The sequence below is a fragment of the Tarenaya hassleriana genome, unplaced genomic scaffold, assembly GCF_000463585.1.
Source record: "Tarenaya hassleriana unplaced genomic scaffold, ASM46358v1 Cleome53, whole genome shotgun sequence".
In the NCBI taxonomy this organism is placed as follows: Eukaryota; Viridiplantae; Streptophyta; class Magnoliopsida; order Brassicales; family Cleomaceae; genus Tarenaya; species Tarenaya hassleriana.
In genome coordinates this window covers 422780-437197 of record NW_010967966.1, presented here as the reverse complement: position 1 = coordinate 437197, position 14418 = coordinate 422780, and the positions used below count along the sequence as shown (strand labels likewise).

At 42.9% G+C, this 14418-nt stretch overlaps 4 protein-coding genes across 9 annotated transcripts in view; 1 reads left to right on the top strand and 3 right to left on the bottom strand.

Annotated features, from left to right (window-relative positions):
• LOC104798388 (phototropin-2) overlaps positions 1 to 3681 on the bottom strand; it is an 8224-nt gene extending 4543 nt beyond the window's left edge. Inside the window, exons 1-9 of one of the 4 annotated variants that reach the window (XM_019200681.1) lie at positions 2747 to 2913; positions 2394 to 2506; positions 1827 to 2298; positions 1549 to 1731; positions 1381 to 1472; positions 1073 to 1268; positions 621 to 843; positions 199 to 269; positions 1 to 105 (exon numbers count right to left, since the gene is read on the bottom strand). In XM_019200681.1, the coding sequence (XP_019056226.1) occupies positions 1 to 105; positions 199 to 269; positions 621 to 843; positions 1073 to 1268; positions 1381 to 1472; positions 1549 to 1731; positions 1827 to 2272 (1316 nt within the window). In that variant the 5' untranslated portion in view covers positions 2273 to 2298; positions 2394 to 2506; positions 2747 to 2913. Of the gene's footprint in view, positions 106 to 198; positions 270 to 620; positions 844 to 1072; positions 1269 to 1380; positions 1473 to 1548; positions 1732 to 1826; positions 2299 to 2393; positions 2507 to 2746; positions 2914 to 3519 lie in introns of those variants that run through there. The other 3 variants (XM_010520454.1, XM_010520455.1, XM_019200680.1) reach the window with 3 other exon arrangements.
• A 296-nt stretch (positions 3682 to 3977) lies between these two features.
• Positions 3978 to 8397, top strand: LOC104798389. Its single transcript, XM_010520458.2, has 11 exons — positions 3978 to 4653; positions 4735 to 4851; positions 4930 to 5428; positions 5648 to 5686; positions 5779 to 5900; positions 6399 to 6545; positions 6687 to 6776; positions 6880 to 7004; positions 7308 to 7513; positions 7774 to 7898; positions 7964 to 8397. Exons 1-11 carry the CDS (start codon positions 4144 to 4146, stop codon positions 8147 to 8149), a joined length of 2166 nt encoding a protein of 721 aa, XP_010518760.1. The 5' UTR covers positions 3978 to 4143; the 3' UTR covers positions 8150 to 8397.
• Positions 8398 to 8854: 457 nt separating this feature from the next.
• Positions 8855 to 11746, bottom strand: LOC104798382. Of its 3 annotated transcripts, none has more exons than XM_010520441.2 (4): positions 11682 to 11744; positions 11297 to 11581; positions 11065 to 11160; positions 8855 to 10888 (listed from the first exon to the last, which is right to left on the bottom strand). In XM_010520441.2, exons 2-4 carry the CDS (start codon positions 11399 to 11401, stop codon positions 9644 to 9646), a joined length of 1446 nt encoding a protein of 481 aa, XP_010518743.1. In that variant the 5' UTR covers positions 11402 to 11581; positions 11682 to 11744; the 3' UTR covers positions 8855 to 9643. The 3 variants fall into 3 exon arrangements, with proteins under 3 accessions (XP_010518743.1, XP_010518745.1, XP_010518744.1); XM_010520443.2 differs by having other exon boundaries at positions 9464 to 10888; positions 11065 to 11234; positions 11338 to 11581; positions 11682 to 11746; XM_010520442.2 differs by having other exon boundaries at positions 9464 to 10885; positions 11682 to 11745.
• A 490-nt stretch (positions 11747 to 12236) lies between these two features.
• Positions 12237 to 14406, bottom strand: LOC104798380 (ras-related protein RABB1c). Its single transcript, XM_010520440.1, has 6 exons — positions 14302 to 14406; positions 13946 to 14085; positions 13703 to 13785; positions 13228 to 13432; positions 12760 to 12828; positions 12237 to 12610 (listed from the first exon to the last, which is right to left on the bottom strand). The coding sequence occupies exons 1-6, from the start codon at positions 14345 to 14347 to the stop codon at positions 12518 to 12520; spliced, it is 636 nt and encodes a 211-aa protein (XP_010518742.1). The 5' UTR covers positions 14348 to 14406; the 3' UTR covers positions 12237 to 12517.
• Positions 14407 to 14418: the final 12 nt, after the last annotated feature.

Below are 14418 nucleotides of genomic sequence, written 5' to 3'. Positions count from 1 at the left end.
CTCTTCGTGTAGTTTATCAACTGCACAGTTATTTCCCTCTGCTCTCTAATAGCATCTCTAATCTTCTGAACCGTCGCTTGATCTGTTTCTGGCCCCTGAAGAAACCTGAGGCCAAACACTAGAACATGTTCATATAACATAACAAAAAAAAAGCGAAAGAAGACTACAGAAATTGGAAGATAATTTCTAGTCACATACCGACAATTTCTCCCCAAAATTTCCTCACGTGTAAACTCTGTCAATTCAAGAAAGCTGTCTGATGCAAAGATCTGCACATAATTAATCAGCTCTTTTATTTCCTGGTTTTATAACTTTATTATGTATCTGCATCAAACATAGAACGCTCAACATTGCAACCAAAGCCTTTACTTCTGATGAATTAGAATTTTAGCAAGCAGAGTGGGAAATTCAAGCTGAGCAATGCAGTTTATAAATTACTGAATTCACAGGAGGAAGCTCTTAAAATGAATCTTTTTTCTTTTTCCTGTCAACCTTAACACGGATATTACACAACCCTTCTCTACTATCACACTGATGGGAAGAGAAGGGGCAAACATTACAATATGCGGAAGAACATGCATCTTAAGCTGAAGCTTAATAACCCATGAAAATAAACTTACAATGGGATTATCTGGAAGACGGGGATCAGAAATGACAAAATTCTTCTCTATGCGTTCCAGAGTGGTGGCTAGATCAATCCCTTGGCGTAGAACTGTCGACCTTTCCCTTTCAGAACGATCCCAACTGTCAGTGCGCTCCACACCCGTAGTTATCAATGCTTCAGGCTCAATGCTTGGAATATTTTCATGCAACCTAGTCGAGCTAAATGATTTGTGCTTCGATCTGCATGGTCATATCGAGCATCTTGCGTGAGAATCATACATTATACAAGTTCACTGACCAATGCAAGTTGGAGAGGGATGGACGTAGAGAGTGTGAAAGTACGCAATCAGGCGGAGCACGGGGTTAAATAACGTCATAAAATATTTTAAATCCATTTATTTTGCATTCGATTGATTTCCTAGAGCAAGAGAAATGAGTATGTTTGTTTCTCTTCATATGAAAAACTCACCTTGTGAAGGAAACACGTCCAGATTTTCTGGACGACTTGGAACCGTCATCTGATTGCATGATCTGGCTACCGGGTGTATTAGCATCACCAAGTCTTGGCAAACTCTTATTGCTCGTGTCACATACATGAGGCTTGGGATGTTTAATTGTCTGTACGACCTCCGTGATGGAATCCAAAGCTTTCTCCTTCTGACGAGCTGATGCATCATCAGAAACGTAACCGTTAAAATAGATGGAAAATGACACATTATTTGTTTCTCTCGCAGGAAAACTTGTGAAATTCAAAAACAAATTTGAGGAAACAGAAACCATCATATCGGATCAAGGATTTGGGCAATCCATTTGGGCGAAGAGCTTTGTCATTTACGCCTTCCGTGTATTTGCTGACTTCAACCTGCATTCTGCAGACACAAACAAGACAAGAGAAAGTCAAGCAAATGTCGAGTAGGCAGATATATATAAGAAAAAGGGAGATACCCAATAAATTTGATGGTGTTGCCACGGTCATCCTTTATGGGTGTGACCGTGAGGAGATTCCAGAAGGGAGTTCCGTCCTTCTTGTAGTTCAAGAGCCTCCCGCAGTAACTTTTCCCATTCTTGACAGCGTCTCTGATTTTGGCCACTTCATTCCTGTCTGTGTCAGGTCCCTGCAGAAATCGGCTGCAATTTTGGCGCAAAGAGTGAGATTGTAATGTGTGTTTTTAGAGTAATATTTTCACTGAATTAGTTCTGTACCACAACCAGAATGCTCTTACCAGTTTCTTCCAACAATCTCCTTTGAAGAATAACCGGTCATGGTGAAAAAACCGCTGCTAGCATACATAATGGGACAGTCTGGCTTTGTAGCGTCTGACACTACAAACGTCTGCTGCAAAGTAGCCAAAGCGGCTTTGAGCTCCTGCGATACTCTTGGGAAGGCCCCTGATTCAGAGGATGTAGATTCTTCTGATGTCCTTGTCGACATGTTCTTGCTCCGTTCTCCTTCTCCTGAAGCCCTCTCCCCCATCTTGAAACTGCTTTCTCCTGAGAATCCCCATTCCGCGGTTCTTTCCACTATCTTTGCCGAATCTTGAAATGCCATCCACTTTGATGATGAAGAAGATGGTCCCCCGCCGTCAACCTTTTCTGAGGCGTTGAAGACCTCAAGGGATCTGCGTTCCGTATCGCTCAAGGAAGATATAGGGGCTCTAGGTCTATCCATTTACAGATAATGCTGTTTATTATTGGCTGCAAGAAGAGTGATTCAAGTTAAGAAAAGATGACAGCTAAGCAAGAACGTGATAGCGTTGAAGTGATCAAGAAACACTTGAAGAAGATCATACAGAATCTGACAGTTCGTTGCTCAAAGACGCTTTTTGGATAACATGGCACAATTAACGGCCCCAACTGTAGGCATACTGTCAATGAATCCACCATCCACCACGGTGATCAAATGCTAACAGATTGTTATTGAAAAGAGTGCATCCAATTAATTTAGAGAGAAGAAAAACAATTGAGGAGGAGACGATGGAAAAATTCATGAAAGATTTAGGCCTCCAGCGTCGATGTACGGCAGACCTGAATGGGCCGAGGCCCATAGTCCAAAAGACACCGGAGGATGGACAGTGAACACAAATCAAATCAAGAGGGCGACCACCGACAACAGTACACAACAAGGCGAGGAAGAAGAATTTACTTGGCAGAATTGCGAGAGACAATCTTCTCGATGGAACTCCGGAAGGCTTCTGATAACTCTTTAGCCTCCTATGGAATGGATTCGATTTCTTCTTCTTCCTTTTCCTCCTCCTCTTCCTCTTCCTCTTCCTCTTCGGTTAAGAACTATCCTACCTCTGAATTTATTCATTTTCGAACAAACAGTAACACAAACTATCATGTTTCTGAGGCTACAAATAAGCGATGTGGCAAGTGTCAGAGGATAGACATCGTTTTCCTTCTTCATACTCGCATGGCCCTATCTGGCACCCTGGACCACACATAAAATTAACCTGTAAAAATTAATGACAGTATACAACAACTCCGAGACACCAGATAAAGAAACCATTACTTTTTATATTTTTGCCAGTTGCGAGCTTAAATTTATGGAGAGAGAAAACTGATGATCTGAAGAACAAAATTTTTTAAAAAAAAATGGAAGAGGTCGATTCATCTCCTCTCCGCGATCTAATCTCAAGTCAAATAAAGGGCCTAGGTAATGTTAGTCCAACGTAAATGGGCTTGAAATAACGGGCCTTCCCTTCAGAGTTGTTCGGCTCTTCTTCTCCTCTTTCTGCCGGAAAGAGAGAAAAAAACAAAAACAGGATTTAGGCCTCCAGCGTCGATGTACGGCAGACCTGAATGGGCCGAGGCCCATAGTCCAAAAGACACCGGAGGATGGACAGTGAACACAAATCAAATCAAGAGGGCGACCACCGACAACAGTACACAACAAGGCGAGGAAGAAGAATTTACTTGGCAGAATTGCGAGAGACAATCTTCTCGATGGAACTCCGGAAGGCTTCTGATAACTCTTTAGCCTCCTATGGAATGGATTCGATTTCTTCTTCTTCCTTTTCCTCCTCCTCTTCCTCTTCCTCTTCCTCTTCGGTTAAGAACTATCCTACCTCTGAATTTATTCATTTTCGAACAAACAGTAACACAAACTATCATGTTTCTGAGGCTACAAATAAGCGATGTGGCAAGTGTCAGAGGATAGACATCGTTTTCCTTCTTCATACTCGCATGGCCCTATCTGGCACCCTGGACCACACATAAAATTAACCTGTAAAAATTAATGACAGTATACAACAACTCCGAGACACCAGATAAAGAAACCATTACTTTTTATATTTTTGCCAGTTGCGAGCTTAAATTTATGGAGAGAGAAAACTGATGATCTGAAGAACAAAATTTTTTAAAAAAAAATGGAAGAGGTCGATTCATCTCCTCTCCGCGATCTAATCTCAAGTCAAATAAAGGGCCTAGGTAATGTTAGTCCAACGTAAATGGGCTTGAAATAACGGGCCTTCCCTTCAGAGTTGTTCGGCTCTTCTTCTCCTCCTTCTGCCGGAAAGAGAGAAAAAAACAAAAACAGAAATGGAGGGCGTGGCGGAGGGCCTATGGGGGCTGGCGGATTACCACCAGAAGAAGGGTGATATTGGGAAATCCATAAAGTGCTTGGAAGCAATCTGCCAGAGCCAAGTTTCGTTCCTTCCTCTTGTGGAAGTGAAATCTCGGCTGCGAGTGTCTTCGCTTCTCCTCCGCTACAGTGACAACGTGAACCACGCCAAGTCCCATCTCGAGCGATGCCTTCTCCTCCTCAAGTATATTCCTTCTTCCTTCGATCTCAAATTCAAGACTTACAGTTTGCTCAGCCATTGCTACCATCTCCTCGCCTCCTTCGCTCCTCAGCGCAATCTTCTTCTAAAGGCTCTGGAGCTTTCTTCTTCCGCTCCTCAGGATGATGTTTCCGTCCATCTCTGGTCCTGCAATTTCAATTCTCAGCTCGCTAACGGTTTCATTATCCAAGCCGATTTCCCTTCTTCCATCTCCGCCCTCCACTCTGGCTTCCTTTCTGCTTCTCGCATTTCTTGTCCCGAGCTCCAGGTATCCTCCTCTTCTTTTTCCTGGGTCTTTCTTTGATTAAACAAATCAAAGCTGTTTTCTTGCCTTGTCCTTCATCTCTAGATGTTCTTCACCGCTTCCCTGCTTCATGTTCACATCATGCAATGGACCGACGATTACACTGTTGAAAGCGCCGTCCAACGATGCGACGAGGTCTGGCAGACCATTCCTCCCGACAGGGTATGTATGCATATTTTCGTTGTGCTTATGTGTTTGCTTGCTTGTATAGAGATCCTTCCTTATCCCTTCCACTTGTAGAGAGAAAGGTGCCCCGGTTTGCTCTTCTACAACGAGATGTTGCACGTCTTCTATCGCCTTAGGCTCTGCGATTACAAGAACGCTCAACGGCATGTCGACCGCTTAGACGAGGCCATGAATACTCATTCCCAGAAAATGCAGGAGATTCAGCGGCTCACGGATGAACTTACTTCTTTGAATCAGAGTCTCTCCCGCAATGGTTTGCCCTCGAGGGAGAGATCAGTCCTCTCTGTCAGACAATCCCAGCTTCAAGATCGTCTAAACGCTTTGTCACCGTCTTCTTCCACTAACCCTTCTCTGGAGCCTGCGTACTTTGGCAGTACACAGCGTGCATGGACCGAAAGGCTTCTGCTTTCACCATCTCCAATCGACGGCCAGTGGCTGCCTAAAACTGCCATCTACGCATTGGTCCATCTCACAGTTGTCATAACTGGACGTCCAAAGGGACTCTTTAAAGAATGCTCAAAACGAGTCGAGTCTGGAATGCAGATTATTCAAGGTTTGGCCCATGAAATTCTTCAATTCTTCTGTTTATTTTGTCTGTTTGCAATCACAAGTAAATCCGTCTGCTTGGAATTGATTTTATAATATCGACATGTCATCTGTTACTGAATGCCACTTATGTGAGGATATTTTACTTCTTAAGAATATGAGTAAAAGCTTAAGGGATCCCCTCTCGAAGCATAGCATATAACCATCCTTTGGGATGTTCCTGCAGATGAACTGGTTAAACTTGGAATTACAGATGGAGTCAGAGGTCCGCTCGATGTCCCTACTGTAGCTACTGTTGTTTTAAGCAATGATTCCTTCTATGAAGCTTGATTCTCTTCCTGTCTCTCCTTTTTGCAGAAGCTGATTTGCAACATTCGGCTATCTGGATGGCTGGTGTTTATCTAATGCTGCTGATGCAGTTCCTTGAGAACAAAGTTGCTTTGGAGCTTACAAGGTCAGAATTTGTGGAAGCAGAAGAGGTGGACCATTTGCCCTTTTAGTTTTTGCAAACCTATCTTTTTCTTCAATTCACTCAGAGATTCAATCCCGTTCAGTGTTCTACATATTTTAACTTATGATATGTTGAGGTTTTAGGGCCTGCTGAAGATTTGTTCAGAAAGTTAACTGGCTATGTGTAAAATTGATAGAGTAAAGAGCAGTGGAGCATGAAAATAGAAGAAAGCGATCTCTTTATTAAATAATCCGGGGTCATCTGTCCAGTAAATCAAAATCTTAACACTCTTGCTGCTTTGGATGTTATTTATAGGGGAAGTTTCCATCAATAAAAGGAAATAAGATTTCAAACAAACCTAAGTGCCTAAAAATAAAATATTATCTAAATCTGCAATTTAAACGCATCAGTAACAGATCTTGTTTCACGTGGTAGTGGTACTGGGTCCTCTTAATTGTATTTTCAGAATTATGATGTCTCTATATGTGAAGACTCAGCGCCCTAACAATCATTATTCATTGTGCAGGCACTGGTGGAGATGAAAAATTGGTTTTCGCGGTTTCCGACAATTTTGCAGGCTTCTGAGTGTGTGATTGAGATGCTTAGGGGGCAATATTCTCATTCAGTTGGCTGCTACAATGAAGCCGCTTTTCATTACATGGCAGCAACCAAGGTGCAATCTATGATTCTTAACCTTGGCTTAAATGGAAGATATTCAATAAACTTTGAGATGGCTGGTCTAAGTGCCTATTTGACACTCGTCGTTGGGTTTCTTTTTTCTGTTGTCCATGTCATAATATTTAATGTGTTTCAGATGACAGAAAGTAGATCAATGCAAGCAATGTGCCAAGCTTTTGCAGCTGTTTCCTACCTTTGCATTGGAGATGCTGAATCATCTTCAAAGGTGTGACAGTTTCATGCAGTTAAATCATACTTGGCTTAACTTTGTGTCCTGGGTTTGGTGAGCTGATCCAGGTTCCGTTCAATTCTCTGTGCTTTGGCTTTAGGCACTCGATTTAATTGGACCTCTTTATGGTGTGAAGAATTCCTTATCTGGTGTCAGAGAAGAAGCTAGTATTCTCTTTGCGTATGGCCTTCTTTTGATGAGGCAGCAAGATCTACAGGAAGCAAGGTATATGCTTGAGTTACCACATCAAAATCATGCTTAATCTTTTCTTTTGATAAAAAACTTGAAGTTGGATGCACTGTATATATAACTGAGGAATTGCTACTTCTCATGGCTGCTGAGACCTCAAACATCATATGGAAGATGTTATACAAAACCAAAGTAGACCAAGATGTGGCTTATCTGTGTGTTCATAATTACAGAGAATTTGTTTCAATTATTGTTCCTTGGATTGCACAGTAAGAGAAGAAATGGCTCAAATTTTGCTTTACAGTTTCATATCCTTATACCATGATAATATCTGTGCAGAAATCGACTAGCCAAAGGCTTGCAGATTGCGCATAATCATATGGGTAACCTGCAGCTAGTTGCACAGTATCTGACAGTCCTGGGAAATTTGGCTCTCGCTTTACATGATACTGTACAAGCCAGGGAAATTTTGCGTTCCTCTCTTACACTTGCAAAGAAGCTTTATGATATCCCAACTCAGATATGGGTTCTATCCATCTTGACAGGTGATTATTTTTTAATGTAGTTTCCACAGCCTAGAGAAGGAGGTTGGGGAAATATAACATGATTGTGATTAGCCTATCTATCCCATTGTTAATTGTAAGTCACTGGCAGTGAGTAGTCCTTGTAAAGCCCATAATCGCCTTGGCATTATATATGTTGGAAAACTCTCTTTGTAGGATCAGTGCAGTTAGATCCAAATTCGTGGGAAAATCATTGGTCAAATGCTTTTCGAAAGGTCTGAGTTCAGCATTTCTTATGGCAGCCCTGTATCAGCAGCTGGGTGAGAAAGGGAATGAGCTGGAGAATGAAGAATACCGGAAGAAAAAATGGGAGGACCTGCAGAGAAGACTTGCTGATGCACGTTCATCAGTTCATCACATTGAACTAGTAAGATGAAAGTTTTGATTGTAGTACGATTCAAATAGGAATAACCTCTGCTTGCACCTCTACAGATTGGCAAAGCTAGGCTAGAAGTGCAAAGGGTTGATGAGGTAGAGACGCAGCAGCCAGGCCAACCAATGCAGCTCAATCTGGACATTCCAGAGTCAGTTGGTATAGGAGCTCCGCAACCTGCTCCCTCCTCGTCAAGGCTGGTAGATTTGGAATCCGGAAGAAGAAGGGGGAAGCGAAGATTATGAGACCGACATTCCTCTCCTTGATGGCTCCATTTGAGAGTATTGCTGTGTGTAACACAACACTAGGGTGTATGTAGGTTGAAAGGAATGGTTGAACCCTTTGTTTAGGGGAAGACCAAGACCCCCATGAAACATGAGATTCGGTTAAAATGTGTAGTTGAGCCAAAAGCATCAAGTCGTTCATATAATTATTATTACCTGTTTGCCCTTTGCTGTCGTTAGCTGTGCAATGGGAGAAACAGGGTTCACTAGGTTGCCTTCATTGTCAGTGGTTGGACCATTTTGAACCTAGTCTCTGATCACTTGGCTGGTTCAAGTAGTTGCTCTCCTCTTCTATACGGTAGTTGTGGCTACCTCAGTACCAAAAATCATGAAAAATCATATCTACTTAGAAGTAGGGCGTAAAAGGAAAGAAAAGGGGGCCGACATTCAACTCTCTGATCATTTGATTATCAGTACTCAGCAGTAAATACTTATATCTTCCTTTGTCTCTATGCTTTTCTTCCCATCTTGTACTAAACGTTCCTTGCCACAAGGATTCGCATATTCTCAAGGAAGGTTTAACGTTCACCTACATCACACCTCCAACTATTCTTGAAGTTGTTTCTGTACCTCCATTTGCAGGTAAAGAGCTTCAGTTACTTTCAACATCGGTTTGTCAGATCAATTTCTCAAATGTGCTCCTCCTCTTTTTCTCAAGGCCCGACCAGTAACAACAACTTTCAATACCCCGACTTCACCTGAGAAGAAATGAGTTTTCATCTATAAGTGGAAACATAAGGTCTCACTCCATACCACATTTCAGAGGATTTGAATCTACAGTTTGAAACCTCTCTTGCTCACACCAAACTGATCAACTCTGGTTGCTTAATCCAATCACCTTTTCTACATCTTAGGCAGAAGTGCCATGAGTTACAGCAAAAAGCAAGAACTTACATCTCTTCCCTTGTGATTCCAAGTGCATTCCAACCCATTTGACATCGAGCCGATCGACCACCATCGTCAAAGACAGCTGGCTCCATTTTCTCCTCCGGAATCACCATTGAATCTAAAAGGAACTATTTTGGAGCCCTTTCCACGCTTATATTGACTTCTGATGACCATTGGTATTCGCTTAGTGTTTCAGATAGGCAAATGCATCGGACATGCAACGTAGCACCCTTTTGTTGTGTAATGCCAAGGAGGGAAAAATGGTTGATTTAACAAGTCTATTGATGTCTGGAATGAGCAATCTTTTTCAGAATCTGCTGGAGGATGCCATAGAAACATGATGGATTCGCAGTTCAAAGTAGAAATTGTCTTCGATGTGAGCAAGTGTAGCTGCACAAATATGACATTATGGATTACAGTAAAACCTTCAGGCACTGAAGATGCCAAAATGGAAGGACTCATGGTAGATAATATAGAAACAGTCTGGAATGCCAAAATACACATCGCTGAAGCTAATCTGAAAAGAAGCCAAATGTAGCATTCATGCAACAACAAAAGAATCATAATTCAAAACCTATAACCATGCAATCGCTTCGCCCACCTTCTAGCCATAAAATGGTCGTGGTAGTCCCAAGATTGTGCGCTGATGCTTGTTCTTCCACAGGTGAAGCTCGTAAATTCATCAATTTTGGAATCTTCCTTGTCACCAAAGCTCACCATTGTCTCTCCTCTTCTCCTGATACATTCTGCAGTCTCTCCTTCAACAAAGCTGTACCCCACAGGTACATCTACTACATGCTCCCCCCCGAGCTCTAGTAATATACGCCTCTCCTCACCTCCTCTCAGTCTACCTATCTTAACGATCTTGGCTTCCTCCCCAATTCTCAGTTGGATGTCATCCGCTATGGCTCCCAACACCTTTCCTAGGAACTCTTCAAACTCCCGCATCACAAAATCATTTGAAACCACATGAAACTTATGAACTATGACACGGGTCTGCATCATGTTGTCGGGATAATATGGTCTTGCTGGGGTGTCACAGAGATGTAGAATGCTGCACCGGGGATTCTTGAATGTGCGATCTTCAAGTATTTTGCTACCCTTCCTCAAGCCCTCGGATGGTTCGGCTTCTCCCATATAGAAGAGGCGATCAATTACTTGCAGAGCCATGCGCTTCCCAGAGGAAGTCATGCGTCTCAGAGAAAAAACTCGTGAGCATGTCACTATGGCTAAACGATCAACTGGGCGAAGGGAGAAAGCCACCAATGCCATAGCCTGTTTGAGGAGCCTCAAATGTGGCCCGTTGGGGCTTGTCACCAACACCAAGTCAATGGGCTGGGGATTTGTCAGTTTCACTGAAAGAAAGGCGAACAAACACTGGCCATCTTCTGGCCATGGGAGATAATGGGTTAGGAAGGCAGTTCGACCCATTTGTTGAAATGCAGCTCGGTGCGGATATGAAACTAAGGAGGGGGCAATGGGTACTAAAGAGAGATCAAGACAAGGATGATTGGAGCGATGATGAGGGTCAATAGGATCATCATCATCGTAGCGAGCAGAGCGCCTATGGACACGGAAATTGGCGATGGAGTCATCAAGGATACGGAAAACGGGATCCTTTTCAGTAGGCGGCAGTTTAACGTTGCGGGGGAGCTGCGTCCAGTGTGCCCTGCACACGGGGCAAGTTACACTTCCATGCCGCACATTGGCAACAACGCACGACAAGTGGAACGAGTGAGAGCATTGCCCCTTGAATATACCTTCTCCACGGCTGTTGTCCAGAGCTTCTAGACAAATTGCGCACAAGTTCTGCTGCATCGCCCAACCAACAAAATTTTATAACACATCTCCCGAGTAAGATTGAGAGGGAGCGAGAAAGAAAAACTGAATCAACAACACAAGTAGAAATCTACGAGCTAATAAGCTGAAACTTCATTACCAAAAAAAAAAAAAGCTGAAACTTGGAAGAAAGGAGGAAAATGCAATACCTTGGAAGTGGGAACGGTGATGCCCCTGCAGTCTGCTTTCTCATTCGGTGCATTCTGGGAGAGAGGCTTCGCAGTGCCTGTAGATCCTGGCGAGCTCTGTTTCATATGCAAAGATGGAAACTTTGTCACTGAAAATTCCATACACAAAATTTTGAGCCCCTCGCCAAATTCTGCGGAAAAGGTAGCATATTTGAGAAATTGAACAAAGACCCATAGTGGAAGCATGACATACAGGCGGATGAAGAAGAGGAGGAGCGGAAGAGAAGGAACCACATGCAGCCATCACTATTTTCTTGGCAGCTTTCCTTAGCTTGGAAGAAGCGCCTCCCACGCCCATTTCTCGTCACCGTCTTCTTGATGAAAAGATGAAACTAGCAGATTTTGGACACCGATGGGATATGACTATGAGGCGGAGAGACGACTTTGGGAAATTTATAGAACCTGAAAGCGCTCTCTCTCTCGTGTTACTGGTCCTTTGTGAAGGTCTCAACAGTTTGAGATGATGCCCAAATCCGGCCTGCATAAATACCCACATCAAGGCAAAGAATAAAGGGGTAATAATAATGCTGACACTTCTTTAGAGGAGGAAACGAAGAAAGAGACTAAAAGCAATTGACCTGCTGACTCATGTTTTACCGCTTTTCCTCATTGGATTGGCTTTAGGCCCAATGCGTTCATCAAGTAGAGGAGAAAAAGAAAATTAGAGAAGCATCGAGTTAAATTTAAAAAGGAAAGCAAGGTAAGGAGAGGGATGGAGGCTTTGGGTGGGTGGTCTACACTTCACAGAGACATCTTCGACAAGATTGGACCCACACCCACTTTTTACTCTCTCAAAAACCCTCGTCGCCATATTGTTTATCTTTTATCACACTCGAAACAATTCTCTCACAGTAACTGCTTTTCCTCGATGACCGTTACGTTGAAGTTTGAATTTCTCATACAAGCTTTCTATGATTGCTTGTTTTGAAAAAACTAAGACAAAACCAAAACAGATGACACATCAGGAACAACAAAAGGCGGATCTCTCGCTGAGAATCTAACATTGCTCAAACAAAACCACGGAGATATCTATTTCGCACTATTCCCTCTACTTCCGCAGTTCCACAGAGTAGACATATTCTGAAACTGCACCGTAAAAGAACGTTTTCCCGACAGGATGCAATGAAATTGGATGCAAAGCGAAACATAACTTGGCTCGACATAGATCTAAATTCACGCGCAACCAGAGACCAACCCTACACAAAAGCCGGACCATTTGATAGGCCCTCGCCACCCTTGAATGTCAGCCCGCATCTGTCAAAATGTTTTCCCAGTTCTACAACAAGACAGCCTCTGCCCATACTTTGCATAATATAGCCAAAACAGACTCCAAGACGATGTACATATATAGAGAATACACTTTCTATCGTGTGTGGTTATAGTACATTTTTCCCATATGATATAGACAACTTCCTCAGCTGCAGCACCCTCCTCCTTGCGACAATGATCCGTCTCTTCCACCTGATGGCCCTGGAATTCCTCCATATCCAACTTTTATTCCATAAGACTGCATATATATTGCAATGATTTAACATGAGACTCTCAAGCAAAATCTAGCAGAAGTCTTGATCGTACATCTGGGCACATGTGAGAAAAATGGAAGCCCCCGTTCCAACATGACATGAAGCAGAGAATGGAAAATTTACTCAATCTAACCTCATTTGACACATCAAATACACCATCTTGGACCTTCTTGTATATCGTTGCAGCTGTCTTGATGAATGCCTGCAGAAAATTTCACAGCACAAAAAAATGAGATGGCCCACATACTGAATATGATCATAAGAGTAGAATGGAAGAACCTCAAACATTCTGAGGAGAGCGCTTCCCCCTTTACACAGGATATTCCCCACAAATCTGCTTGTTCCTTTATCTTCCTATTCACTCTTATGTAGTCTATGACCCTAGACCGTTCTAAACATAATAACCTTGAAAAGCACTTCTCCCTAACCCATGACTAATTCTGGCATCACATTTAAAAATCTCTCCAACGGCCCAACCACTGAATACATGGTATTTCTCGTCATATAAGAATACAGTAGTGGATATAAGTTACGGAAAATTACAGAAAGTAGACGAGTTTGTGCATATGTGACTAGCTACATCCAGACAAGAACAATTTACCTCTTCAACATTCTGAGCGGTTTTGGCGGAGGCCTCCATAAATATTAGCCCATGCTCCTTTGCAAACTGTTCTCCTTCCTCTGTGCTAACTGCCCTTCGGTGGGCGAGATCACACTTATTACCAATGAGCATTATTGTCATGTTTGCATTCGCATGCTGCCTGGCATCCTCTAGCCAGCTGGCCAGGTGATTAAACGTTTCCCTCCTGCAAAGCAACAGGATCAATTATGTGAACATCAATGCTTAAACAGTAAAACATGATACGGATCACCTGCCCTTTCCAGCAAACACATCCAATTGCAAAATTTAGATGGCATTATGGAGCATTGAAGCAAAAGCAGAAAATACCAAGAGAAAGCTGGAAAAGACTGGTTCAGTATCAAATAATCAAAAGCGCATAACCATGCTCAACTGGATGTTTGTAGCTAATAAAAGAGAGTCAATTCTTGAGAAGAAGAGACAGCAAAAGCGTTACCTCGTGATATCATAGACGAGCAATGCTCCTGCAGCCCCTCTGTAATAGGATCTGGTAATAGATCTGAAGGATTCTTGACCAGCCTAGCGTATCACACCAAGATAATATAGGATTAGTGACGTTTATGCAAAAGAAAACATTTGCTGCTGACAGCAATCTCATGAATTACGAAAACAACAGCTCCCTAATCCACGCAAACAACAAGTTCGCACATCAGTAAAGAAAGGGAGAAACGGAAGATACAGTGTCCCAAATCTGGAGTTTGATGGGTTTGTTGTCGATGGTGATCATTCTGGCCCCAAACTCAACACCGATGGTGAGGTCATGCACCGGCTGGAACCTCTTGTCGGTGAACTGAAGCAGAAGACATGATTTTCCGACTCCTTCACTCCCAAGCCACCCCGACAAGAAAATACACATCCATCAACGTCGATGATATACGGCCATCAAAATATAACGAGACAGACATGCCGAGAAGTCATGAAACTTGTGACATTGGGAACAACACAAAAACGTAGTGTAGAGGATGCAAGACATTTGAATCCAAATTCTATTTCAATATGCATCGATCTGATCAGCGGAAAAGGGAGAGAAGCTACCAGTGTCGCCGATGATGATATACTTGAAGAGATACGCATAAGACATCTTCCGCTTGAATCGGATCAGGCGATTTCGACGACCGGAGAAGACGAAGAGGGGGGGGGGGGGGGCGCAGG